The sequence below is a fragment of the Letharia lupina genome (genome assembly GCF_014066315.1).
Source record: "Letharia lupina isolate WasteWater1 chromosome Unknown contig_11, whole genome shotgun sequence".
NCBI classification, from domain to species: Eukaryota; Fungi; Ascomycota; class Lecanoromycetes; order Lecanorales; family Parmeliaceae; genus Letharia; species Letharia lupina.
The window spans coordinates 577,261-601,199 of record NW_023502980.1 but is presented as its reverse complement, the minus strand read 5'-3'; the positions used below and the strand labels follow the sequence as shown (position 1 = coordinate 601,199).

The following is a 23,939-nucleotide window of genomic DNA, read 5'->3' as shown; positions in this document are numbered from 1 at the left end:
GCCCCATCGCCAAATCATGTTTTAGGCAATGAAACCTCCAGCTTTCGGTCCAGCAGCGGGTCCAAGTAGTGGGGCGAGGCTATACATACCAACTGCTTTTCCTCGCCGATCCGCATGCCAGCAATCCCTGGTCAGTATTGGTTACAGGAGCAAGGCATTACGATCATAAATCTCTCACCCCAAGACACCACCGCCGATAGCCAAGGGCATGTTTCTGCCTATTCCGCTGAGAAATCGAAAGACCGTCTGGGCAAATCTGCATCCCAATATTCATGCGAGCTATTCGACCACATATTGCTCAGCCGTAGGGCATAAAACCGGCCAAAAATCCAAGTGGGTAATAGCGTATGCTAGGACGAAGATAGAGAAGGTCATTTGTGCCTCAACTTCAAAGGTTATGCCGAGGACTTTGTCCATCTTGCCAAGCGCTGACGCTATCATTGAGAACAATACCCGCGAGATGAAGGTGAAGGAACATACGACAAGCGTGGCTTCCGATTGCTGCCTGCTCGTCTATTCCTTAGGGTTCTCAGGGTCGTCTCGACCGAACCAAATCATCTCAATATTGGCTCGTCAGCCTCATTACTTACGCTCTGTCAGCGCAGGACCATGCACACCAGGCTTGTCTCTCTCAAGGACTCTTCGTGTTCCTCCTTCTGCATCTTTTCTCTCTTCTCTAGGTTGTGGCTTCTGCTTTTCTAAATCCTTGTTCATGTCATTACTGAGTGGCTTTTGCAGCTCCTGATGTGGAAAGTCGTGCTCAGCTCCAATATCCTGGTGGTGATGGATCGAGTGTGCATCATCACATTGCTCTGAACCTATTCGCTGTAATGCAGAGATGGTCGGTCGATGGGTTCAAGCTTCTCCATAGCTTGGACTTTTGGTCGTTTTCTGTCACTAGCACGGAGGTAAGTGGATGGCATGAACCAATCTTCACACAGCTGCCAGAACTCATGGGTGGCATGGGCTCCATTTCATATGGGATGGATTCACGATCTCTTGCCATCACCATGATGATCGTCATGAATTTATCAAGCGCTCTTTCTTATGGCCGCTTCAACGCCATCTTGGCGCCCAGAGTATCATTGTTCAGGGAGGTCTCAGATTTCAGCCACGCTGTAGTAGTCATATGAAAGGCATTTGACAGACTGGTGAATAATGCGTAAAGGCGCCTAGAGACTCGTATTCGTTCGCTTCCCCTATGACCAATTCTCCGAGATGTTCAGGTCGATCATGTTCCTTTTTCTGCCTGGTGCGACTCCAACATCAATCGCCTTGCACGTACAATCGCAGCCTGGCACTGGACACTTATCATGGCCTCCAATCCACTCTTGCGTCCTTTCATTGAATCGCCCCTCAAACCACTCCCGAGAATGCGCACCGTGAGACATATGCCAGCACCGTCTGCAAACCGTCAAAAACTTTTCCAATGGATCTCTCTCTGCAATCCCATCTTTCTTTGATTCTGCATTCTTCTTGACCTCTTCGACAGCGCCGCGGGAGTGCGGGTCTGGCATGCCGAGCCATTGCATACATATTACGCAGCTAGGCATATGACGCCCACATTTCGGGCAGACGGTGCCAGATTTGGAGTCGCCGAAGATGGAGCCTTGGTGGGTACCGAAGCTGTCAAAGGAGCCTGGTGGGAGGACACGACTGGACTTGCGGTGCAGTGCTTGGTCGCAGTTGTTGCAACGAATGCTGACCTGGCGTGATGGTGGCCGTATCTCTGGTTTGCCACCTAGCGATATGGAGAGCCTGGTAGATTGAACATCAAGATGGACGCGCTGAATGAACATGCCCCAACTGTTGAGTTGGGAGCGATAAGTCTGCCGCCAGAGGTCGACGCGAGGATCTGTAAAGTAGCTCGGGCAGGTAAAGGACATGGCTAGGATTGCGGTTTGAAGGTCGGAGAATTTGCGAATGTAATTTTCGAAGAGGGGAACTGCTTGCTCCGTAAGACCTGTTAGGACGACGCCCTCGATGTCGCCTTCTTGGATGCACTCTGCTGCATTATCAGTGATGTAGTGTGTAAGCTCATCGTCATCCAAGTACATTAAAGCAATTCCAACTCTGTCCCGGAGTGGAAGTGAAGTTTCTGCTAGGACGTCATGCCAGTCGCCATAGCTGACCAGTGCAAGGATGGCACGAGCGTAAGGATCATCAAGATCACTCTTGATGTCACGGACAGTCTCTTCCCATGTGTCATCGATTACTCCTTTATTGTATCCAGCCAGTGCAAGAGAGAGTTCTCTTTGCGCCGGAGAAGCGTTACCACTCCTCAATGCTTGAAAAGCTAGCTTGGCTTGGTCGTGGATGATTGCGAGAGCAGCTGCTTTGGTATTTTGTCCTTGACGCACGAAGTCTTTAACTGTAGCTTCGAGCTTTTGGTATGGAAGCCCCAGGCCACAATTATACAGACACAACCGGCGGTGGTTAGGAGCGGCGGACTGTACCATTCGGAATTCGGGCAGATCGAGCTTATCGCACAGTGTTTCGACAGCATCAGCGACGTCTTTGGGGTATGTTGGCTTGCTAAGCTTATTAGGACCTCTTTGGGAATCTTGATCGAAAGTTAGAAAGGCCACTATCATTAGCCGTCAATTAACTTACCCAGATCGTTGTTCCAGATGCTGGCAACACCAAAGAAGCTGAGGTCCAGCGCCTCTGTGCTCATGCCGTTGTCTTCAGCACTGCTCTTTGCTCCTACTTCGAATCAGCGACAACTCGGTTCTACGAATAGCTTACCTACGGTCAATCCAAACCCAGAGTCTCTGAAGCCAGCGGTCATCCCGCAAGATTTCGATGTTCTTTTTGCAATCGAACAGGTAGCCCTCGACGCCACGGCGACGAGCAATGGTGAAGAGAGCCAAGGCTTCCTCTATCCTGAGTTTCGTGTCGGCTGTATGAGTTTCAAGACGCTGCTCATGGGCCTCGCGGCTTGACTGAGGTTTCCTAGCAACGGCGGCTCGACCGTTCGTGTTTGCAGTATCGGTCGCTTCTCCCGCCTTGGAAATGCCGTGTTTGCCTCGATTTGAAAACAAGGAATTGGACATTGTATCCTCATTTGGAGGCTCTAGTCTGCGTATTGTATTTTTCAAGAAACGAGCCTCAGGAGTCGATTCGCTAGTGGAACTTGAAGAGTTGTCTTTACTGACAACAACGTTGCCAAACGGCGAGATCGCAAGAGCTGAGGCAGCGCCGTTGAGCTCAACAATACCAACACTATGATCGCCACGAAGGACAACTGCACAAGGCGTACCCTTGAAGCCAGCCAAATTGGTGAAGTCAAAGGCGACAATTCTCTCCTTCTCCGGACAGCCTTTTCGCTTATTATCCCATGCAAGCTCGACATGGTGAATGCGCTTGGTCAGGATGGATCGGTCATTCTTATTTGGCACGTCATAGTCTGGGTGCGGTCGTGAATCATAGTGGTTCATCGACAAAGAATATTCGTGTTTGGTTTCGAAGACTTTGAACTCTCCATTGCTTGCAAGAGCGCCGAGGCAGCCGGTTTTACCTTTGCAATATCGCAGACTCCAAATACTTGATACCATTACACCTGTGGGATCGACTGGCACTTTAGTTGATGCGTTCGCGGTACTGAACACCTCCTTGTATTCAAGCACTGGGCCTTCCGCTGGTGTGCTGAGATCTGAACCTGATCCTAGAGATGCTGCAGTATACGGCGAGCCATGACGAAGGTCCCATATCTGAATGGTCGTGTCTTTTGGGACCCCAGCACAAGCGAAGTAATTTTCATCCAAAGGATCAATAGCAATATTGAAGACACATGAAGTCTGAAAAAGCAGCGAAGGGCTCCCGGTATTCTCCCGTAAGTCATAGATTCGAATGCCTCTTCCCTTAATCCCAGCAACTAAGACCTCAGGCTGTGAAGAGTAGAATTTGATGCTTGAAATTGCTTCCGAGCTCGCAAATTTACGATAAGGTTCGACAAATCCTTTTGAGTTCCTGCTTCCTGGAGACATGACTGCTGGGAGACGTTGATTGACGTCCCATATGTTGAGACTGAAATCGTTCCTCACCCTTTCTAAGCCAGCAGCCAGAAGCCCCGTCCTACTAAAAGCGACAGCATTGCAAAGACGTTGATGCTTTGCAGGTAGAGGAATGTTGGCCACCGCGTCATCAATCCGCAAGATTGTGACTTCTCCAGACCATTGTCCCACAGCCGCAAGTCTCTCATCGTGTGGCGCCCAATCAAAAGCACGAAAGGGAGGGACCTTACTATACGTAGAGAATTCCTGATGCTGAAGTTTTGTGCGATCATAACTATCGATTTTACAGCGTTTGAAAGAGCGACCGTTAACATCTGCAATGAGGAAACGCTGCTCTGACAAAGTCGAGCTTTCAGACCATCTTATCGCAGTCTCCATCTCGGCATACGCTGCTTGTCAACTCTGCATCTGTACCTAGACACTATTCGCCGGATCCCAGAAGGTGGTCGGTCTGGCAAAGCCGTGAGGCTAACATGATGCATTGGTTAGGCCATTACCTAGAAACATTAGTTCCGTAGACTCGTGTTATCATTGGTAGCATCAACCGGACGATGCAGCCGCATGATGTGTTAGGGCTTGTTGACCGTCAAGAGGTGAACTATGAAGTGGTCGTATTTTTGTTTAGCGTCAAGTATGTTACGGCAAGCCCCACCAAAAACTCCAATCTCCTGCAGCAAATTCCATTCACCTGGACTCAGATTATCATAACAAGTACGGACATGGGAATCAAACGCCCCCTTCACGATGACTCTATGCCATCAGAGTCAGCGTCTCCACGCACCCCCAATCACCCTTCCAAGCGTCGAAAATCCAACGACTTCGCAATCCCCGCCATCAAATCCGCCTCTGTCAACCAGCTCAAGTCGAAGATACGAGACCTGACCCGTGCACTCGAGCATTCCGACCACCTGCCCGCTGGCGTTCGAATAGAGAAGGAGCGGGCGTTGGCTGGTTACAAGCAAGACGTAGAGAAGATTCACGAAGACAAGCGGAAGAACGAGCTCATCAAGAAATACCACATGGTGCGGTTCTTTGGTGGGTCACTCCTAGCTCTGAGCAAGCCGCGTCCGCTTGGCGAAATAGTTTGCTGATCACGCCGATGTTTCAAGAGCGCCAGAAAGCCACCAGGGCCCACAAAAGGCTCACGAAACGTCTTGATGCCTCCTCGCCCGATGCGGCCGAACACAAGCAGCTCGAAAGGGAGGTGCATGATGCGGAGATCGATGTCAATTATACAATCTACTACCCTCTGACCGAGAAATATCAGAGCCTGTTTCCACGCCGAGAGGATGCCGGTGGTGTGGAAACAGCAGCGAAAAAATTGGTGACAGAGAAACCAGCTATCTGGAAGGTGGTCGAACGATGTACGGCAGACGGAACACTGGAGGCGTTACGAGACGGGAAATTGGCGACCGGTGTACCCGTAGGCAATACCAAACTTGCCCTGGAGAAACCCAGGCCGGAACGCGAAGGCAAGAAAGGTCGCGCCGAATCTAAATCGTCCAAGAGCGCACCGCTGCAGGAGCAGGATGAGGAGAGTGACGGTGGATTCTTTGAAGAATGATCGTACTGAAAGCCTGGAACGAACCCAGTAGCAATATCATCCGAATCGCCATTCGAGAGCCGGAGACTGCCGAAGCGGAAAGACTGAACCCTAGGGTATTCTCCAACCTCCGTGAAGGCCAAAGGATGATCTTATCTACCATCCGGATGATGTTGCTCTAATCACGCAGATCAAGAGGACTGTAGCCATGCCAGTGTGCCAATGCCTTGATCACAAGCCCTGAAATGGGGACCTCTTTCCTGACTTCTTCCAGACTTGCGACAGCCAGAATTATAAGGTACATTAAGGCGATCTTGGTTTACGTATACGCTGACTTCGCCGTTTTTAGCAGATTCATCCTCAGGTATACTATTCAACCGACTAGAAAGGTTTCTTGAAGAAGCATGGTCCGTAGCTGTATCCATTCATATAATGGGGGTAAAGGTACAAAAAGCCAGGAATGTAAACCAATATCACAATATCACTGATCTCAATCATCCCATTTATCCTTCACCGGGGCAGCCGGCTCAAGCTTCTCATTCCCATTGGCTTCCTTTTCTCGGAGCACCTTCTCTCCATTCAATTCTCCTTGAGGCGCCTTCGCCCCATCCACCTTGTCTCGAGACCCCTCTTCCCCATCCCCCAACCCAACACCCAACCTATCCATTCTCTCCTCCATCTCCCCCACCTCCTCACTCTCCACCTTTTCCCCGTACAAAATCTTCCCCTCCCCTCTCACCTCCACCCACTTGACCCATTCAAACCCCAACATCTTCGGCTCCCCCACACCTTCAGTCAATATAACGCCATTCTCACTTCTCCACCACTTCACCCCGCCCTCCAAAGACTTCTTCACATCGACCCAAATCACAACCGTACTCGTATTCCTAATACCAGAAACAACCTTATCCACCGGCTCCTTATTCGGTTTACTCCGGGACTGAAAATCCCGATTGAGCGGCGGCATCTTATCGGGCAACCTGGTTGCGAAGTGGATATGCTTCCTTCCCATCGGCTTTAACCCGCCGCTGCGTTCAATCTCCTTCCAGGGCCGATTATCCGTTCCGTGCACGACGAATTCCGGACAGTCCGGATCGGTCAGCAGGATGGGTTTGAAAATCTGCTCACTGGAGACGGTCGCTATGGAATGACCTTGGGTGGCGCGGATCCGCCAGTTTGACAAGTCGGAGATGGAAGCGGTGCTGGCTGTGGCGGAGGGTGCGCGGAGGGGACCGGCGGGGTCGGGTTCGATTTGGTAGCGCTTTTTGTCATTGGTGGCGACGACGGATTGCAGTTCGGCGAGGTCGACTTTCAAGGAGGCAATGCGGCGCCAGAGGAGCTGGACGGGTTGGTCAGTTGGGATGCATGGAGATAGATAGGGCTTCGGGAAATTGTAGGAACGAGTACTAGTATTTCTGAGGCATCTGTGAAGATGGTAGAGGTTCTCGAGTATGAGGGGAGACAGATAGCACACATGAGGAGAAATGCCAAGATGCTATTGGCAGCTTTTCGTTTCTGTTGTAATAGACCAAAGGGAACAATCGTAACGGACAACATGATTCAATGGTTCGAGCGAAAAAGATGCAGATACATAGATGAGATACAAGAAGGACCTTTCAACAGAAACCATATAATTTGCACAAAAAAAAGAAGACCATCAAAGACGCACCACATCAGCTACATTAGCCCACCCCGCCTCATCCAGCTGAATGCCCTCAGTCTTCGCCCCATGCCTAAGCAGATAACTAAGACTCTTCGAAATATCAACCTCCCGTGAGGCGCCTTTGCCTTTTCGGCTGCTGGACATGTCGCGGAAAGTGCCCGCTTTGGTTGAATGGAAACGACCAGCAGACGACGAGGTTCTGGATTGACGGAGCCTCTTTGGGTATGGGGAAGAAGAGGAACTGAAGGGAGAGAAGGAATCGTAAAGAGAAAAGGCTGGTATGTTAAATATTTGCGTGGTGGTGTCAAGGTGGGGAAAGAGCGACACCTTGCAGCCTCGTGTCGTTTTTTGACAGGTTCTCGGAATGAAAGAAGGGAGGGTGAAGATTCGGTGTGGGTGTTGCATATGAGGTTCTGGTAACATTCTGGTAATGGAAAATGGGAATGTGACTGTAGGCGGTGAAGAGTAGAGTACGAGTCAAAATCTGATGTAGCCCTAGCCATATTTTCGGTAACCCAACGAGTCCTGTGACAGGACTCCTTTCCGATTCTTCACAAGTCACAACACATTTCCTGGCGCATGAGTAGTCTATGATGCCGGACTTTTATGCAGGCACTTGCGAAACATCGAAACTACTGCAGGGGCTACATGTCCTGGGTTCAGATTACCAAGCTTGCAGATACCGGGATAAGCGCATGAGCATTGAGCAGGCCTGCATGATCATTGATCATCGAAAACCAAAGGCTGCGACTAGAAGGTCTTAGTGTAGCTCTATATTGTATCAGATATCTCAATAATCTGTTCGGTAAGATCAAAAGCAAATCCGCCAAGGCTTCACGACCTGATACCGATATATCGCTTTTCTGCCTTCCAGGCAACCCCGTTCTTGCATTTGGCCTCGCCAGCCTTAGCTTCCTCTCTAGACGCTAATACCATAATGATTCGTATTCCCGACACCTGGACACCGCGCTCGCATTCCGTTTCCGTTGAACCCCCTACTCCAATTGCTACGAGCAAGAAGAGGAGGCTACCCGTCTAAACCGAGAGTCGTACCCTTACTGCTCTACCTTAGGCTGCCGCAACCTTCCGGAGGCAATGCCTATCCTCGATTGACTTGCAGACGTATGCTGGCCAAGCGAGGCGATCCTCCGTTGCCTCGCTTCTGCCAAACGGCTGCTATCTGCCGAGGACGGCGGTGTTGAACGATCAAGGTATGTTCTGTTTCCCGGCTGCACGTGAGGCGTGAGTGGAGACTGTGAGCTCGGAGGAAAGTAGCTTTTCCGTGTAGGTAGAGATGATTGGACGGATGGAGATCGTTGCGCGTGGTTGGGCATTGGATGCTGGGATGTGTATTCCCGAGGTGTTCTTGTCTGCGGCGAATGTCTTATCTGCCTGATTTCCGTCGTGGCTCGAGACAGCGGCCTCCTGCTGCTTGTAGTATCCCCTTGATCATCAGTAGCGAGACCGCTGTGGATCACCGAAGACATCCTATCCAATCTGGTTGATGCAGGCGGCACTGCTTGAGTGGGCGTAGGAGCTTCCTGTGGAGACTCCATGCGACCAAGGGGACTGGAGCCAAGCGCAAGGCTCGTACGTCGAGCTTCCAGTCGGCTCATGACCCTGGAGCTTGATCTGAATTCTGGTTCATCGCTGGTGGCACGAAAAGACCTCAGGTCCTGCACAGCGGGTTCATTACGTTGTGCTGCCGTGTTGGCGTCCTTACTTCCCGATCGAATTTTGCTGACGGCAATTTCAGTCTCTGGGGTCTCTTCTGCCAACGCAATGCATAGTTCGGTAAGACTTCGACACATGTTGTCTGCCTTTCTGCGCAATTGCCGGTCGATTCCACCGGAGATGCCAGCCATCGATGCTCCGCTAGGAGAGACACCTTGTGTGCTTGCACTTCCTGCCATGGCCGCCAATGCTAGCGCGTCTGATGCTGTAGCCTCCAGAGCTTGGTAGAGGTTCGCATTGATTGCGTGTTCAGTCTTTGCCAAAGCGGCATGCAGGAGTGGATGTACGTTCGCAACTTCGGGTACTTTGACCGTAGAGGCTTCTGGGGAGACATTTTTCCCGTGGCGACGTTTTGGTGACAAGGAATTGGTAGTCATGGTTGTTGTTGCAGTCGGCGGACGTTCGCGAAAAGTGTTGGATATCGCTGCATTTGATGAGGCAGGTAATTTCCCAGTGATCTCAAGCTTGCGTATTCTGGACTTCATGTCTTCCAGCTCATCCCAGACAGTTGAGGGTGCTGTTGTGGACACTGTAGACTCGGTGCCTTCTGCATGGGGCGTTTGAGGGTCTTCATCTGCTTCTCCGCTCAGGTCTTGAAGCCCTGAAAAATATGAAGACTCGTAATCGCCATCGCCATTGGGTAGATAGGACAAATTAGATTTTTTGTAGCCCTGGCCCACCAGTCCAGAGGATGGCTCACGTATAGATTGTCGTCTTCCATATCCCAGTGGCAGCTCCGGCGATCGGTCTTGCGCCAGGCCGTCTCGTGTTAAACCTCCGAATGATGTTCTGGTATTACTGGTGCGGTGCGGTTGGTCGAGGGGATGTGCAGATACCGCATAAGATCGGCTTTTGGCTGAGGAATCTCTGAAAGAGGAGGGCGAGTCCTTCTCGGGTGAACGGTGGAATGAGGAGTTGAAGGAGGACTCGTAGTGGTCATGTTGCATCCGTGAGACCTGTTGGCCAAGGCCCCCAACGCTGGTACTCGGCCTGTGTGAAGATGATGGTCGAGATTCGCGCGGCTGTTGCAAACTTGAAACTCGAATTCGAGAACGTCTTCTTTCGCTCCTGTTGGACGGCTCTGGCCCATCGTCAACTACCGAGTCTGCCCGTGCCAGGTTCAAAAAGAGGTCTTCTTGTGAAGATTGATATTGCTGTTGACCGCTTTCCTTCCTAGTATGCCTTCCGCTTTTTGCCTCATTACCATTGATACGCAGCGTTGAATCTCGATCTTCTTCACTTCCGGACTGGACTTCATAGCGTCCGTCCATTGCTATTGTTCCACCCTCCACTATCGAGGACTTCCCTGGTCGTGCTGAGTGCGCATTCTCCAAGGTATTAGGTTCGATACGTTCATTTGCAGTATGGTGTGTTTGTCTGACAATCGAATCAATGCTCGCGCTGTGTACCATAGGTGGGTGTATGGCTCGTGAGTCGCTTGGAGGACTCCGCCACGGAAATTCGGCGTTGTAGGATCGCCGAGTGATCAAAGCTGGCGGAGGACCTGAGGACGTCTCTATGCCATGGCTAGATCGTGAAGCAGGTGGCCTTCTATTCTGTGGGGATCGAGCTTCGGTGCCCGAAGCACCAGGCTGCTGGGCGAAGTAAGATCCAAGCGGTGGGGCAAATGGGGGAGGCGCTGTCGAGGAGGATGGCGAATGTGCTTGTAACCCAGCTAAAGAGTCGGAGATGTTGGTTGTAGCCTCAGGCGAAGTAAGTGATGTGAAGTTGGCGGGCGCGATTGCTGAGTGACGTGGTGGTGAAGGTAGCGCTACTGCGGCCGATTGGCCAATAGGAGAGTCTTTGTTAGAGCAACTCGACGTGTTTTCTGATGCTGCTGATACGAACGACCTCTCACTATCCGATGGCGGAGATACTTCACGCATGTGGTGCTGAACAACGCGTGAAGGCATTGGTGTCTTCAGGCCAGCGTGACGTTGTAGGGGTTGCTGTCACAGGTGCGCCTGGCCGTTCCTGCCTTCTCTTGCCTCAGAATGAGGCTTGAACAGAGCGACACATGCGCTTTATTTCCATGGGCCCAGGAAGAACCAATCGCTCTTCAAAGATTATGAATAATGGAGGCGTGTGCGTTCTTTAAGGTAGTCTACTAAAAAGCCACGACTCGGCGGCGGGGCCAAGCCTCATTGGTCCATTCCCTACAATACATGGAATAGTGAACATGGACTCCCACCGTGGCTCCCTCTCGCTTTGACTGTCCTCTACAATGTGGGTGTCACAAAAGATAGTCTTGACGACTTCGAGCATCAGGATTACCGTAAGCGGGACTTATTTTTATTAAGATGTAGAGTTTTGGCTAACCTCTATTGTCTGCGCATTCCGTCAAGGACATTGGCTGAGCAAATGAAGCTCATGAGAGACTGAGACTCTCTATTGCTGTACTCACACCGCTGCCGTCTCCAACCTCACCATCCATAGAGCGATCATAATCCAAGCTAGCATCATCGTTGGTTCTCCTTTCTGGCAACTCCGGAAGTATGTCCACCTCGACACGGTACTTCTCATTCCCTCCCCAGTACGCATAGTAAGTCTTGTTCCGGAGTGGATCTTTCACACTATTTTCAAGAAACGTATCAAACCAGGATACCTCCCAAGTAGACGGAACCATCACGGACCAACGGGTTGGAGACGCAAATACAATTTCTCTGTTCTTGAAACCGGGTACCTGTGTACACAGCTTGATGTATTCCAGAGCTTGAGAAGGTCTCATATCTAGATACAGCTTCCGGAGGTTGCCGTGCTTGTTGAGCAGCTGCACTGCTTTCTCGGCGTCCGGGTGCATCTGATCGCTGCGCAAGGAGGCGCGCTGGACGAGAGTGTGTTCGGGCAAATCGTGCTGAGATCGAAGATAATCCAGGTAATTTTGAGACCATCGTAGCACCGGCACAAGCATGTCTTCGAGGTGCAAACATCTAAGTTTTCCGCAACGCTCTGTTCTGAGATGGCACAGGAATGAGAGCATGTCTTGAGGTTTGGAGAGATGGATCTTGTTGAGAGTGTAGAATAGGAGCGAAGTTTCGTGGTATATTTGCCTGCATGTCTGTAGAAGGGCAAGACATGATGCTGGCCCCGCTGGGCATCCTGGGAGCTGGGGTTGTGGGCTGTGTTGGGGCTTGATCATTGGAACCGATATGCCGTCCTTCAGCGGTGATAGAGACCCGACTGTAAGCACGTCTTTGAAGATGTTCGCACGAATTTCTGGCGGTAATTTGCCGAAAGCCGTCTCAAGGAACGGCCTTCGGACTGGATAGCACTTGAGGCATTGCTCGTTGGCTGGAATGCGTACCCATATCTTGGATTCGTGATGTTGGTGACTTTTCTTTCGGTTGGTTGTGCGAGCCGTCGAAGGCGGTTGTTGGTGGAACATGGCCGACTGATTTGATACTAAGGTTGGTACTCGAAAGGGGGGAAGGGTGTAAGCACTCTTAAGTACGCTTCAAGTGAATTTTCTTGTGTGTCGATGCCACAGTCGAGAGCGTATGTGTTGACTTCTTGAGCGTGCTGACAGGGGAAGAGTATTCGGTGTTTAGGCTCCGGTGTCAAGTCGAGACATTGAATCTCATCAACGCCACGATTGAATGAATATGTTGACATTCCAGGCCGCTACGACTCAGATCTAGCTCTAAATTACCGTAAGCTTGTTACTCGTCACTCCGGATAATGGTTGAAAATGCTTTGATTCGGAAAGGAGAGCCGGCATAAACGAGAAAACGTTGATTCCTCTCAACACCTGCTGCGAGTATATAAGGGCTTTCAGTTCAGCACTGCATCTCTCTATCGCCGGCGGGTATTGGGATGTGAGTAGTGCAGTACATCCCCAAGAGGATACAATCATTTTTATCTTATCAACACGCTTGAACATTCTCCTACGGTTCTTCAACTTATTCATATGTCCAACAGCACATCTAATGCCTTTGATTCCCTCTTCTATCACACACTCTTCTCAGAAGTGGATTCTGTTTATGGCTCTACAATACTCGCCTTTTACCCCCTTTTGTCTACCCCTTCTCGGGTCAACGCCTTACGACATTTCTCCACTCTTCTTCCAGCCTGCTCACCTCTCATGCATCCTACCCCTCTCTCCTCACTCTTCCTCCACCAATCCTAAAACCTCAAAATCCAAATTCACTCAAGAAACTTGTTCAACACATCCTTGCATGTACTGTTGGTGAACGTAATCACCTGCGGATACTCGGCCGCCAGCTCCGGCGCCTCCTTGGCCAGAAAGTCTTCGACAAGGTCGTCCAGCGCATCGCATAGAAACTCGGCCAATCCCGTGCCGAGAACTTCGTAGGAGATTCCGATCGTCTGTGGATAGATGGTGATGAGTGTTAGCCAATCTGCCTTCTTCGTTTCCTTGTTTTTCTTTCGTTCCTCATCTTCTTGTTCTCTCCCTTGTTCTCTCTGTTTTCCTTTCTTTCCCCTTTCTCACTGTGTTATGTTTGGGGAGATATTGTACTCATGGGTGGCTGTTGAAGGGAGAGGGAAGGCGGGAGGCAGGAGACAGGAAGTAGGAAGTAGGACAAAAGGTGGAGATCAGGAGAGAGTCAGAAACTCACCAGCCAATCCGGGACATTATCATCCTGCGCAACCTCAAGCTGTACATCCCCAGGCATAGTACAATAAGTCATCGCGATTGGCTCGCATGGCGGTCCCCCCTGCCACACCGGCCTGCCGCCCGAACCCGATCCGCCGCCAGGCTCGATGCTCTTCCTTTTTAGCGGCTGGCAGTCGTCGGTGATATGCAAGGCCGAGTGCGTCTGACAGAGATCCTCCGCCACCAACCCTTTCATGAATGTCGCCATAAAAGCGAACATGGGGTTACGAGCCTCGGTGCTCGTGAAGCCGATGCTGGCGATAGCGAAGGAGAGGAGACCCTGCCGTTGGACGAAACTCCATACGCGCAAGTGGCGTCACGTTTTTGATTCTGACTCCCCGGGCTGACATAGCCGCAAACGGCTTGGTAAGGCGGCAACAGTAGGCAGCCTGTCAAATAAGCTGTACCCACCAAGTCGACATATATCTTCAAGGAGAACCGTGAGAAGTGGAGAGAACGAAACGCAACGATGAAGCATCTACGTCTGGATTGAAGTTGACACGCATTCCCTCCGTCATTTTTACTGTCAAGTAAATCGACATCGGACAGCCCGGAATCCACGCCCACGACAAAGATCTCGGACTCATCAAGGCCAATACTCAAGAGTTGGCTGAAAATTTCGTTATTACCATTAACGTCCTGTGGAATTACATTCCAGATATCGTAAGTGGTGCGTTCTTATACTGCATATGCATCAGATTTCATGCTTGTGGAGTTTGCAACCATTGAGGAGTAGCCATGAAATATCAACAAGGACGACTCTCAAACGTTCACTTTTGTTTAATTTGCAAGCAAGGAGGATACGCCAGCGGCGAGAGAGGAAACCGCAGTAGCATTCGCTTGAGTCAATGTGCTCTGGCTGGCGGCGAGGTAAATGCTAACGAGGAAACCGTTTGCAGTATGGAGTACTAAACAGGAGCCCAACAGCGGGACAAAAGAGCATTGCATTCTAAAGAAGTGAAAACCGCGAAACGAGGGGAGAAAGACACTTAGAAAGCAAGGAGAATATTCTGAGGTGGATAACGTACGTTCTACCTTCCACCAAGAAATATAAATGCGTTATTGAAAATCGACAATCGTGACTGAGCGGTGGACTTGTTTGGAACATCGCATTGGGCCAAAGCAATTTCTTCGTGCCACTTCCGTTATTCTTCATACCCTTACAATTGCATTCTGAGATGAGGATGACTTGAGAACACGAGAAAAAACATGGTGCCGTCCACTGTTCATGAGGAGCAGGTTGATGATCCAGGGAAATCTTGAGCAATGCTATTGCCGTTGGGATTGTGGAATAATCGAAACGACGCACAATTTCCGCGCGATGTGCTCTTTCAAACAATATTGAATATCTCTCGGCTGCGTAGGTACCCAGAGGCTACAAATAGTGTGATTGTTGTGCAATGATTGCCACCAGCTGCGAAATTTGCTCTACTGTCCAATCAGAAGGACCTTCTTTAAGCTAATTTCGTTTGTCGTTGCTGCTTATTTACGTCGCACGCGTCAGCTTGGTGCCGAGTGCTACTTCCCCCTAGAATCTCTCGTGCAAAACCGCAATGAGGCATAGCAGGGGCCGGGGGAAAAAAGAGCAGTCTGCCTTTTCTTTGACGCCTTTGTGTTTGCCAGAGCTCTGCGTTGAATTTCACAGTCAATTGTTCCAAGTCGTGGAAGAGTGTGGCATGGTTTTCTAGTGAACTGTACTTCGAATACATGGATGGAATATCCCCGATATCACTCGAGGTCCATTTACGATTCAACACGAGGAAAATTCAGACGACATCACGTACCAGATTTGGATCTCTCTATATCTGACTCAGTATTTGACATATCGTTCCATATACCGTACTCGCGACTCGTAAAGGTCTTCAACATGTTAAGAAAATGGGTATTCTTCCATCTCTCCTATCCCTGTACAATTCTATCTATCCTCTCGTAGATAGCTGTGCTTTTAACCGCCATCATCCCTTCCAGTCAGGCAAACACTGCCCCTTTCTTCAACCCGACTCGGCTCAGGTCACGCTTATCAGCGCAATTCACTCTAAAAATCGTACCGCCACCGTCCACGGGAGATACATGTCTACCGAGAATTAGCTTTCTTTGTCGGTAGCTCGCAGACATTCCTGGTGTGGGTGACATCTTGTGGGAATGAAAGCTGATCTTCTTCGTCGGTCGCGTTCTCCTGTAATAAACTGGAGTTGTAATGAACTGGAGGAGAGGCGCAAGCGAGCCTAGATTACAATTTCGCAGTCAGTGTTGCCCATTCGAGGAGGGATATCGAACCTTGGGACATGTATCGAGAGCATAGGCTCCCGAGATGTCTCAAGACTCAAGGTTTATTCCCAAAGGAAAAATCTGGGTTCCGAAAATACATACTGGAGAGCCGAGGGGGCATACTAGATCGCTTCGCCGTCGGTATTGCTTATCTGAAAGGGAAGAGCCCATCGAATCTTCGAAAAATTATTCGAGAGTAGAAACCACAAATACTCTCGGTTGTTCGAGGGCGTTCAAAGCGTACTTCATTCCGGAAGGAACGGTAGGAACGGTTGCATTCTGTCTTTCAGTAGGTCATAGTTGAACTTCATACTAAGAATCAGTCTACATGATCTCAGGACCTATGCCTCGACTGTGGCATACGATTCGACCCAGTTTACTTGTTGACAGCTAAAAATTGATGGTCTTTGACACGAAGACCAAACATTTTCTCTTCAACAAAACCTTAGATCTAATGCTTTTCGTACTCTCGCACCCAACTCACGTGCAGAGGTACCCCAGTAGGGCTCAAACATGGCCATGACAGTATCGTATTCGTCGATGACAGTAGCGTTCAGTCTGACGGCGACATGATACCAATCATCAAACCCGGATGGCTATCTGTTATATCTCTTTCTATAGCACGCAATGGCATCTTCCAATGACTTGGATTGACTCTCGATCATGTGAGTATACTTTCGCCTGGCATCCTCAGCCATCATCTCAATTGGGTGTATTTGGCCGCTCGTCGAGCCTGGGGAACCGAGACTGAGAGAGTCGACATCCCCGCCTGCCATTGGCCAGAGTTGTTGAGGGTAGGCCGTTAAGATGGGAGAACGAGAGGAAAGCTATGACGCAGAAGAAAATGAACAGCTTCCCAGCGTGCGTGTGAAGCTACTGGAATAGAGTCATCGCTACTAGACGGTTTTGAAGTCTTCAGGGAAAGAAAAGGCAGGCTTGGTGCGCAAAGAGAAGAAATGGAAGGAATTTTCAAAGTTCATCAATTATGCAAGATATCATGGCCTGGATCTAGTCCCACTGGAAGAAAACCGAATCGAAGACAACGAGCCAAACCAACACCCATATCGACCCACACATTCTTTCGCCCCCGCATCTGACCCTCTCCAAGCCCCAATGCATACAGACATCCAAGAGTTACCACGGCACCCCACGTGTAGAGCATCCAGTGACAGAGGATCAGACATGGTTCGGAAAAGGGTTGTATCCTGTGTGCAAACTTGTCCTCCGGGATCTGAATATCTCCATCGCTTTTGCACAGTTCCGGAGTCAGCGCCTCCGTTATTGAATCGTTTGTGGTATTGGAGATCTCAGAGTTGAGCATGGACTGGACAGGCGTTGGATCCCCGGATGAGCAGCTCTCGTATTGGGAATAGCTGCTGGAGGGATCCGAAAAAGGCACGATGGTTCGTTGGATGGTGAGAGTTTGGAGTTGCGGTTTGTGTGTGAGAGTGTCTGGGGATGATTGTGTGGACCTGGAGGCGAGTGGTTCTGTGTGAAAATCTTCTCTAAATTGGATTATTAAAGCACACAACATAATATTGCAATTAAATTTCTGCAATAAATAAGTGAACTCTTGGCAATGTTCTGCAACCATGCCCCATTGTTAGGTTCATTCGAGTCAGGTGGTTCATGTATGCGCGTCGATGGGGAAAAAATCATTTCATTATTGTCTTTCCAAGTACATGAGCATTGCACGCCATCAAAATACTCTAAAATGGACGATTGTTGCCAATCAGCTTCAGAGGCACGGCACTACCATGTCTGAACCCCATCAATTCATATACTCCAACATACAAACAGCGACAGCAAGTATCAGCGGGTTGTCACGAATGCCTCGGGGTCTTCTGCCGTTGCTTCCCTCCTCGAGAGACTCCATGGTAGCGCTAGTGGCGAGAGAAGGTGTGTCAGTAGTACCGGAGAGGTCCGAGGATACCGAATTCGTGGCCGTTGTGGTGGTCGTCTCCGAGACTGGACGCTCCTGGCGTTGCGGTGGATGGTAGTCCATGTCGAAACAGCCGGGAAACTGTGCCTTGAGACCGACAGAAGGATCCTGGAGTTGCCTCTTTTTTTCGTAGCCGAGAACGCCGGCTTTCGAGAGCAGATCTCCGTTGTTCACTCTCCTGTGATGGCTTCGGAAGCCGAAGTCGGCGAATTTGGCGATGAAGTCGCGGGTATTTGTTTCCGATTCATGTTTATCGTAGGCGAAATCCCGGATTTTGGGAGGGTAGTCTTGGGTTGGGGCTCTTGTGTCTGTCAGGAGAAGGAGTTTAATGATGGTTAGTAACAGGACTTACCGCTGTGGTCTGTGTGCTTTGTCTTTGGGGAGGCTGGTGTACATCGCGGCAACGTTGGGATGCTCCTTGTACCTCTTGGAGGCTTGGTCGAGGTGTTTGTGGAACATACCTGTAGAGGTGGTTGTAGTATTTTGGAAACTTGGTAGGAGATACGTGGAATTGACTGTGTGTGTCTGTGTAGATTCAGAGCGTGTGCGTTGTTAAAGGGATGGAATTTCTCGGAAGAGGGGAGGGCTTTTGTCCTCGACATTCCGAGATAATGGAATAAATTGGAAAACTAAGGTCCGATTGTGATTCCAAGTAATGCATATAGAGCACGAGAGTCACGAAGAAAAGTGAGCCTTGGCATGTATCATTCTGCGCATATTTGCACCAATTTTTCTGTCTCTTCAACACCCATGATTTGCTCGAGACATCTTAATCGAAGCAAATCATGTGAGGTTGCCGGGCAATTATTCTTTGTTGGGAGAGGTGAGTGACGAGGAAGATAGACCTTGGGTCGAAGCAGCACAGCCATTAAGAAAGCCTTACACTCTTTCCTCAAACCCTTTCTACCTCTTACAATTACAAGTCTGAAGAAATCATTTTTGTACGGTCTTGAATAGTGCTACATTGGTGTGGCGACGGTGCCGCTGGGTTCCATAAGTGATGGCTTATTCATGGGAAGATACATGCAACTGGTGGATAGACATCTAAGGCACCGGATCACCATTCCGCGTACACTACCGGAGTGTCAGTACCTAGATCGCATATCCCTGCAGTTGCTGTGGGAACACTGCATGACGCCCCCAAAAGAGGGCAGTTCAGCTTCCCGACTACTTGGTAATTGCCATTGTACGAGCAGCCTTGAAGACAGTGGGGGTTGAAAGGGGCCGATGTTGATCGGATAGTTGCTCTTGACGCCACAATTCTACTGCGGGTACCGGTGCTGGTATCTTGGGGCTTGGTAACTGGCTTTGCCCTCGCATGTCTCTACGGACTGGCCGGGCATGATGTCGTATTCGAAGGCCGTGCTTGAGCGTTCGGACGCACCGTGATCTGAAACACAGATGTCGCGACGGTAGATGATCATCGCCTGTGACAGGGTCGCGGCGGGCACTGAGCTCGTAGCGATTGCTGATGTAGTGGTAGTGACAATGGCTTCACTGCTCGTTCTTGGGGTTGAAGATGACGTGTATTCTGTATATGTCTCTGGAAAAGCCTCGGTGACGAGTTGGCCATCATATCTCGTAAGAATATCTTTGGGCTTTATGCAGATTGTGTGTGATCTAACCGTCCAGCTACGCAGACTTCGAGGTCAGCATGGCTTCTTGGGGGCATTGACTTGAACTCCAAGACAATTTTAGAAGACTTAAGAGCTTATGGGCCTCGGAAAGTATGCACGCACTCAAAACCATGTCAATTGTGAATATATTATATCACTGAATTGTATGAGTTCACACACACAAGAGAGGGTGGCGAGACACAAGATTATCCAAGCCCACTGCGGCAAGTGGGCACCGGAAGCTTTGCGTATGCAAGTATCGTGAATGACGCGTATGACAATGCCGAGAGGGTAACGTTCATGGGACTCCTGAGCAAGCTAGTACAGTTGGGCTTCAGGGTTAATGGTGGCGGTAATCTGTACCAGATTTAGGTGCCAGGAGTGAGCAATGTCGGCAGGTTTCACTTCGATAAAGACGGTTGACCAAGCTTGAACCTACCACCATCTCTTCAAGAAGACGGAGGATCATTGAATATACAAACTGAGACTTAAATTAGAGATGCAAGGATATGGAGGAAGCAAACTTGAACGATACCTTCGTCTATGTCTCACACCATTAGTGCACGTCGGAAAGGCCGGCAGAGGCGTGGAGGTGGTTGACTTCAGAGAGAACCTGAGCGTTTCAAGAGCTAATAATTTCTCATCTCCAATGGATTCATACAGAGATGCATACTCTTTCCTAGGACATCGGCCTACCAGAAGCTAAAGTCCGGCTCTCTAAGGTAGATAAGCATGGGAGTTATATACATCTTACTTTCTTCCTATCGAGCTTAACTCAAACTAAGTGTTTATTCCCAATGTTTAGACGCAGTCTTTTTGCGCACCGTTATACCTCCGTACGAGTACGTGTAGGACAATTTAGAGGGAAAAAAACATGAACTAATCTCAACACAGCTAGATTGGATATCTCTTGGCACTTGCATCACAATACCCAACGCATCGCAATCTTTTTACCATGGTTCACGTTCACACCTTTCCACCAATAGTCAAAGTATGCTAATCCGACCAGAAGATTCTGCACGCTGAGAAACCAAGAAGTCGTCAGCTGAGTCATTCGACCGGTTCTGGTCCCTTGATACACGCCACATCTTCCTAATTACGAGCTTTTGCCTTTTACTTCCAAGGGTTCTTGCGATTCCCGACGGGTCTCACAGAATGTTCGCATAGGGAAAATGGTATCAAGGAAAGTTTTGAAGGTTTCCGCGGTGTCGGACCTTCGCGCCCCGAAGCGTCCCCACAGCGGGATTGTTCTAGTGGTCACCATCTCAGTGACGCCCAGATTGTGGCGCTTATCGTTGCTCTGTCGTACTTGTTGATTTAGACGACAAAGTTGCTGTGGATAGACAGGGTTCTTCTAAAAACAACTGTAAGTGTTGTTCTCACTTCTTCGGAAAGCCTCGGTACATGGTATTGGTGCATAGAGGGTACTTGTATCTCTGGATGAGAATCTCTGCATGACCTGCGTAAAGGGACATGGAGTTTTGAAGACGAAACCAATGCGCCTGTAAAACACTGCTTGTACCTGCGTTTCTCGTCTCCGCTGACAAAGACGAGGGGTTGAACGTCGGTGTCAAACATGTGCGTCTAAACATCGTCTCGAGCCTGTCCACTGTTTCCTTCCTAGTGTCCATCATATTGAGTGAGCTTCACAATAGACTTTTGGTGAGTTCTCACCTTCTAGACTTCGGCCATTTGAGGCGGTTATAAAGTTTGATGTGGCTTCTACCTTTTCGAGTGGCGTTCGTCTCTGGTAGACATTGATGTTTCTCTTCTCAGTGACACAGATCCTTGACAGGAAAGCTTCGAATCTATCCATGGTATTTTAGTGTCGGCGTTCTAACCGCACCGTGCTCTATCAATTATGATGATGTTGGGGTGTTTTGGCCACTTCCGTGATAGCCGTCCGCCTTTCTTAAGAGTAAGGCGCTCTTCAAGCGTGGTTCATCTTCTCAGGCTACGACTGTACCGTAAGAGATTACTCAAGACCCTCGGGTTTGATATTGGGTGCGACTCGATATGAAGCTCAGCTTTCTTCTTGCCCTCGCCGCCGTGGCCCTGCCTGTACTTTCGGCAACAACAGCATCGAGCACAATCGTTTCAAGTATTACTACTTCGAGCACATCATCATCCGGCACGGCCTCCTCCAGCGGTCTTGTATGTCCAGCAGCGGCCGGTACAATCTATGACAGTTACTTGATCTATTGTGGTGATGCCAGTGTTGAAGATGATGGCAGTGCTTACCACATACAAATCAACGAGGCAAGTGCAACGGGCTGCGCATCTCTTTGTGATGGTTATACTTTCACCGATGGAACTACGTGTACAGCATGGGCCTGGGCTACTGAAAATGATCTTTGCAACTTGAAGAACTCAACCGCGAAGATTTCCAGCAACAATTATAATGATCGTCTCTTGGGTGTCCGGCAAGGTTCTTTTACCAACACCTCCTGTTCGACATCGGGTTCTTCTACTGTTTGCTCTGTCACTACAACGGCTGGCAGCTCTTCTTCAACCACCTCGCCCATTAGTCCCTTATCAATAACCGCATCTTCCACCACCAGCGCTCTTTCAAGCACGTTATCTAGCGGCTCGTCGTCTTCAACAAAATCATCTATTATCAGCTCATCGTCAAGTGGACTTGCAAGTTCTTCTAGCACGTCGGCAAATGCTGTTAAGATGGCAAATTATGTTACGTCAGTAAGTTCTAGCACGCCGGCAAATTCTGGCACCTCAAGTTCTGGCACCTCAAGTTCTGGCACCTCAAGTTCCACCATAGTAACGCCTTCGTCCACACTGTCACCCAGCGGCCCCTCGTCTTCAACAATATCATCTACTATCAGCTCATTGTCGAGTGGACTTGCAAGTTCTTCTACCCCGCCGGCAGGTATTGTTAAGGGAATTCATACTACGGTGATAAGTTCTAGCACGCCGGCAAGTTCTGGCACGTCAAGTTCTGGCACGTCAAGTTCCACCACAGCGACGCCTTCGTCTTCAATGCCTTCCTCAGTAATAACTAGTTCATCATCACTGTCGACTCTATCGTCGGGTTCCTCAAGCTTGTCGTCATCACCGTCTATCGTTTCATCTAGTGTATTCACAGTCATCTCCTCAAGCACCTCTTTAACTACGTCCTCAAGCACGGTAATAAGTACCTACTTGGGGACTTCCTTTAGCACTTCTTCGAGCACACCTCCAAGTACATCAAGTACATATTCAGTTGCCGCATCAATTCTCTCCTCGAGTACGTCTTCCAGCAACCCGCCGAGTTCATCGCCAATCTCTTCAATAAGCTCTTCAATAAGCTCTGCAATAAGCTCTTCAATAAGCTCTTCAATAAGCTCCAGTACTCCATCCCCAACAATTTCTTTATCTTCGACGAATGGTCAGTCCTCCAGCATATTATCAAGCGCCATAAGCAGCAGCTCTTCCTCAGCAATCTCTTCGTCATCAAGCAGTAGCAGCATAAGCGTTTTATCGTCAAGCAGCGTACCGTCAAGCAGCGTACTATCGAGCAGCCTTCCGTCCAACAGCCTTTCATCAAGCAGCGTACCGTCAAACAGCATACTATCGAGCAGTTTTTCGTCCAACAGCCTTTCATCAAGCAGCGTCCTATCAAGCAGTATACTGTCAAGCAGCGTACTGTCAAGCAGCGTCCTATCAAGCAGCGTACCGTCAAACAGCATACTATCGAGCAGTTTTCCGTCCAACAGCCTTTCATCAAGCAGCGTCCTATCAAGCAGTATACTGTCAAGCAGCGTACTATCAAGCAGCGTACCGTCAAACAGCATACTATCGAGCAGTTTTTCGTCCAACAGCCTTTCATCAAGCAGCGTCCTATCAAGCAGCATACTATCAAGCAGCGTACTGTCAAGCAGCGTCCTGTCAAGCAGCGTACTGTCAAGCAGCGTACTGTCAAGCAGCGTACTATCGAGCAGCCTTCCGTCCAACAGCCTTTCATCAAGCAGCGTCCTATCAAGCAGCGTACTGTCGAGCAGCCTTCCGTTCAATAGCCTTTCATCAAGCAACGTACTGTCAAGCAGCGTACTATCAAGCAGTCTTCCGTCCAATAGCCTTTCATCAAGCAGCGTCCTATCAAGCAGCGTACTGTCGAGCAGCGTACTGTCGAGTAGCGTTCTGTCAAACAGCCTTCCGTCAAACAGCCTTCCATCAAGCAGCCTTCCGTCAAGCAGCCTTTCATCAAGCAGTGTACTGTCAAGCAGCGTACTATCGAGCAACCTTCCGTCCGTACTGTCGAGCAGCGTTCCGTCAAACAGCGTTCCATCAAGCACCGTACCGTCAAGCACCGTACCGTCAAGCACCGTACCGTCAAGCACCGTACCGTCAAGCACCGTACCGTCAAACACCGTACTATCAAGCAGCTTTTTGTCAAGCAGTCTTCCGTCGAGCAGCCTTCCGTCAAGTAGCCTTCCATCAAGCGGCAGTATTTTGTCAACAAGCAGTCAACCTTCAAGCAGTAGCAGTAGCAGCGCTAGCTTTTCTTCAACAACTTCTCCCATAACATCGGGGTCTGTGACTAGCAGT

At 49.6% G+C, this 23,939-nt stretch overlaps 7 protein-coding genes across 7 annotated transcripts; 1 reads left to right on the top strand and 6 right to left on the bottom strand.

Annotated features, from left to right (window-relative positions):
• Nucleotides 1-1,199: 1,199 nt before the first annotated feature.
• On the bottom strand, nucleotides 1,200-4,394 carry HO133_000741 (uncharacterized protein; the record flags this gene model as incomplete). The annotated part of the gene is made up of 3 exons (XM_037291678.1): nucleotides 1,200-2,563; nucleotides 2,614-2,706; nucleotides 2,753-4,394. 3 exons carry the CDS (start codon nucleotides 4,392-4,394, stop codon nucleotides 1,200-1,202), a joined length of 3,099 nt encoding a protein of 1,032 aa, XP_037152040.1.
• Nucleotides 4,395-4,567: 173 nt separating this feature from the next.
• Nucleotides 4,568-5,580, top strand: HO133_000740 (uncharacterized protein; the record flags this gene model as incomplete). The annotated part of the gene is made up of 2 exons (XM_037291677.1): nucleotides 4,568-5,051; nucleotides 5,126-5,580. The coding sequence occupies 2 exons, from the start codon at nucleotides 4,568-4,570 to the stop codon at nucleotides 5,578-5,580; spliced, it is 939 nt and encodes a 312-aa protein (XP_037152039.1).
• A 469-nt stretch (nucleotides 5,581-6,049) lies between these two features.
• Nucleotides 6,050-7,366, bottom strand: HO133_000739 (uncharacterized protein; the record flags this gene model as incomplete). Its single annotated transcript, XM_037291676.1, has 2 exons — nucleotides 6,050-6,898; nucleotides 7,229-7,366. The coding sequence occupies 2 exons, from the start codon at nucleotides 7,364-7,366 to the stop codon at nucleotides 6,050-6,052; spliced, it is 987 nt and encodes a 328-aa protein (XP_037152038.1).
• Nucleotides 7,367-8,277: 911 nt separating this feature from the next.
• On the bottom strand, nucleotides 8,278-12,341 carry HO133_000738 (uncharacterized protein; the record flags this gene model as incomplete). The annotated part of the gene is made up of 2 exons (XM_037291675.1): nucleotides 8,278-10,905; nucleotides 11,361-12,341. The coding sequence occupies 2 exons, from the start codon at nucleotides 12,339-12,341 to the stop codon at nucleotides 8,278-8,280; spliced, it is 3,609 nt and encodes a 1,202-aa protein (XP_037152037.1).
• A 758-nt stretch (nucleotides 12,342-13,099) lies between these two features.
• HO133_000737 (uncharacterized protein) lies at nucleotides 13,100-13,590 on the bottom strand (the record flags this gene model as incomplete). Its single annotated transcript, XM_037291674.1, has 2 exons — nucleotides 13,100-13,378; nucleotides 13,534-13,590. The coding sequence occupies 2 exons, from the start codon at nucleotides 13,588-13,590 to the stop codon at nucleotides 13,100-13,102; spliced, it is 336 nt and encodes a 111-aa protein (XP_037152036.1).
• Nucleotides 13,591-17,610: 4,020 nt separating this feature from the next.
• HO133_000736 (uncharacterized protein) lies at nucleotides 17,611-18,240 on the bottom strand (the record flags this gene model as incomplete). Its single annotated transcript, XM_037291673.1, has 2 exons — nucleotides 17,611-18,082; nucleotides 18,134-18,240. 2 exons carry the CDS (start codon nucleotides 18,238-18,240, stop codon nucleotides 17,611-17,613), a joined length of 579 nt encoding a protein of 192 aa, XP_037152035.1.
• A 3,841-nt stretch (nucleotides 18,241-22,081) lies between these two features.
• On the bottom strand, nucleotides 22,082-23,919 carry HO133_000735 (uncharacterized protein; the record flags this gene model as incomplete). Its single annotated transcript, XM_037291672.1, has 5 exons — nucleotides 22,082-22,207; nucleotides 22,304-22,549; nucleotides 22,607-22,767; nucleotides 22,888-23,822; nucleotides 23,906-23,919. 5 exons carry the CDS (start codon nucleotides 23,917-23,919, stop codon nucleotides 22,082-22,084), a joined length of 1,482 nt encoding a protein of 493 aa, XP_037152034.1.
• Between the last annotated feature and the right edge of the window lie 20 nt (nucleotides 23,920-23,939).